The 1,103-nt window shown below is 39.3% G+C and overlaps 1 protein-coding gene across 1 annotated transcript in view; it reads right to left on the bottom strand.

The window, feature by feature from the left end:
- Positions 1 to 12: 12 nt before the first annotated feature.
- The window catches only part of LOC102764238 (zinc finger protein 599), a gene marked incomplete at its 3' end in the record, with an annotated part of 23,309 nt that continues 22,218 nt past the window's right edge, over positions 13 to 1,103 (bottom strand). Inside the window, exon 4 of the mRNA XM_015561172.1 lies at positions 13 to 332. Within this exon, the coding sequence (XP_015416658.1) occupies positions 13 to 332 (320 nt within the window). The remainder of the gene's footprint in view (positions 333 to 1,103) is intronic.

A 1,103-nucleotide genomic window follows, 5' to 3' on the forward strand; every position in this document is an offset into this window, starting at 1 on the left:
ATATTCATAATTGTTCTTCCCAGTTTGATTCCTGGGGTCTTTTAGTCTGTGTGTATCACTGTTATGGAGAACACCTACTAGAGAGACTCGCTCATGTAAAACCCTTGAGCGTAGACTATTATCTGACCCCAAATCATTGCATTTAGGGTTCATCTCCTTGTGGGGGTCTGTCACTGGCCTTAAGACTTCTTGCATTTCCGACAGCCCTTCCTGAGTTTTGGTTTTTCCAGCCCTGGATTCCCTTGAAGCTCCCTGCCTCATCCATGCCCGAAGTGAGGATCCCTCAGACAGGAGCAGCTGAGAAGGGGTAGTCTCTGATTTTTCTCTGGCTCCTGAAAAGAAATAATAACACAAGAATGACTTATTAGTGATGCCAACATAAAGAAACAAAATTACTACTTTTTTTTTTTCAAAATTACTACTTTTATTAGAGAGAAAATGATGAAAACAATGTCTCTGTGCCTATTATGTTTTCACATCTTTGAACCCCAGGTTTACAATTTGTTCAATTCTGTTGCTTGAGCTCTTGACATTTAAAAAAGGGAAACTACGCCCTGGCCGGTTTGGCTCAGCGGATAGAGCATCGGCCTGTGGACTGAAGGGTCCCGGCTTCGATTCCGGTCAAGGGCACGTACCTTGGTTGCGGGCGCATCCCCGGTGGGGGGTGTGCAGGAGGCAGCTGGTCGATGTTTCTAACTCTCTATCCCTCTCCCTTCCTCTCTGTAAAAAACCAATAAAATATATTTAAAAAAAAATGTGAAGGGACTTGGATAGAGATTTGACTTCGTGTGATGAACACACAATACAGTGCACAGGTGATGTGTTGCATAATTGTGCACCTGAAACCTGCATAATTCTGATAACTAGTGTCATCCCAACACATTCAACGAAAAGGAAAAAATATGAACTAAACAAAAGAGAAAAGCATAAAATTTTAGATCAGTCTAAAAATAGAAAGAATAAAAAAATTCTTCAAAATCTATTGATATTATTTACTTAGGGTTACGTGATCACTGTATATATATTTCTATCTTATACAGATGTGCACTATCTGTGTATTTACATATGTACATAGTTTTCTCTTTCTTTATAAATTACTATTT

The sequence above is a fragment of the Myotis davidii genome, unplaced genomic scaffold (genome assembly GCF_000327345.1).
Source record: "Myotis davidii unplaced genomic scaffold, ASM32734v1 scaffold3056, whole genome shotgun sequence".
NCBI lineage: Eukaryota > Metazoa > Chordata > Mammalia > Chiroptera > Vespertilionidae > Myotis > Myotis davidii.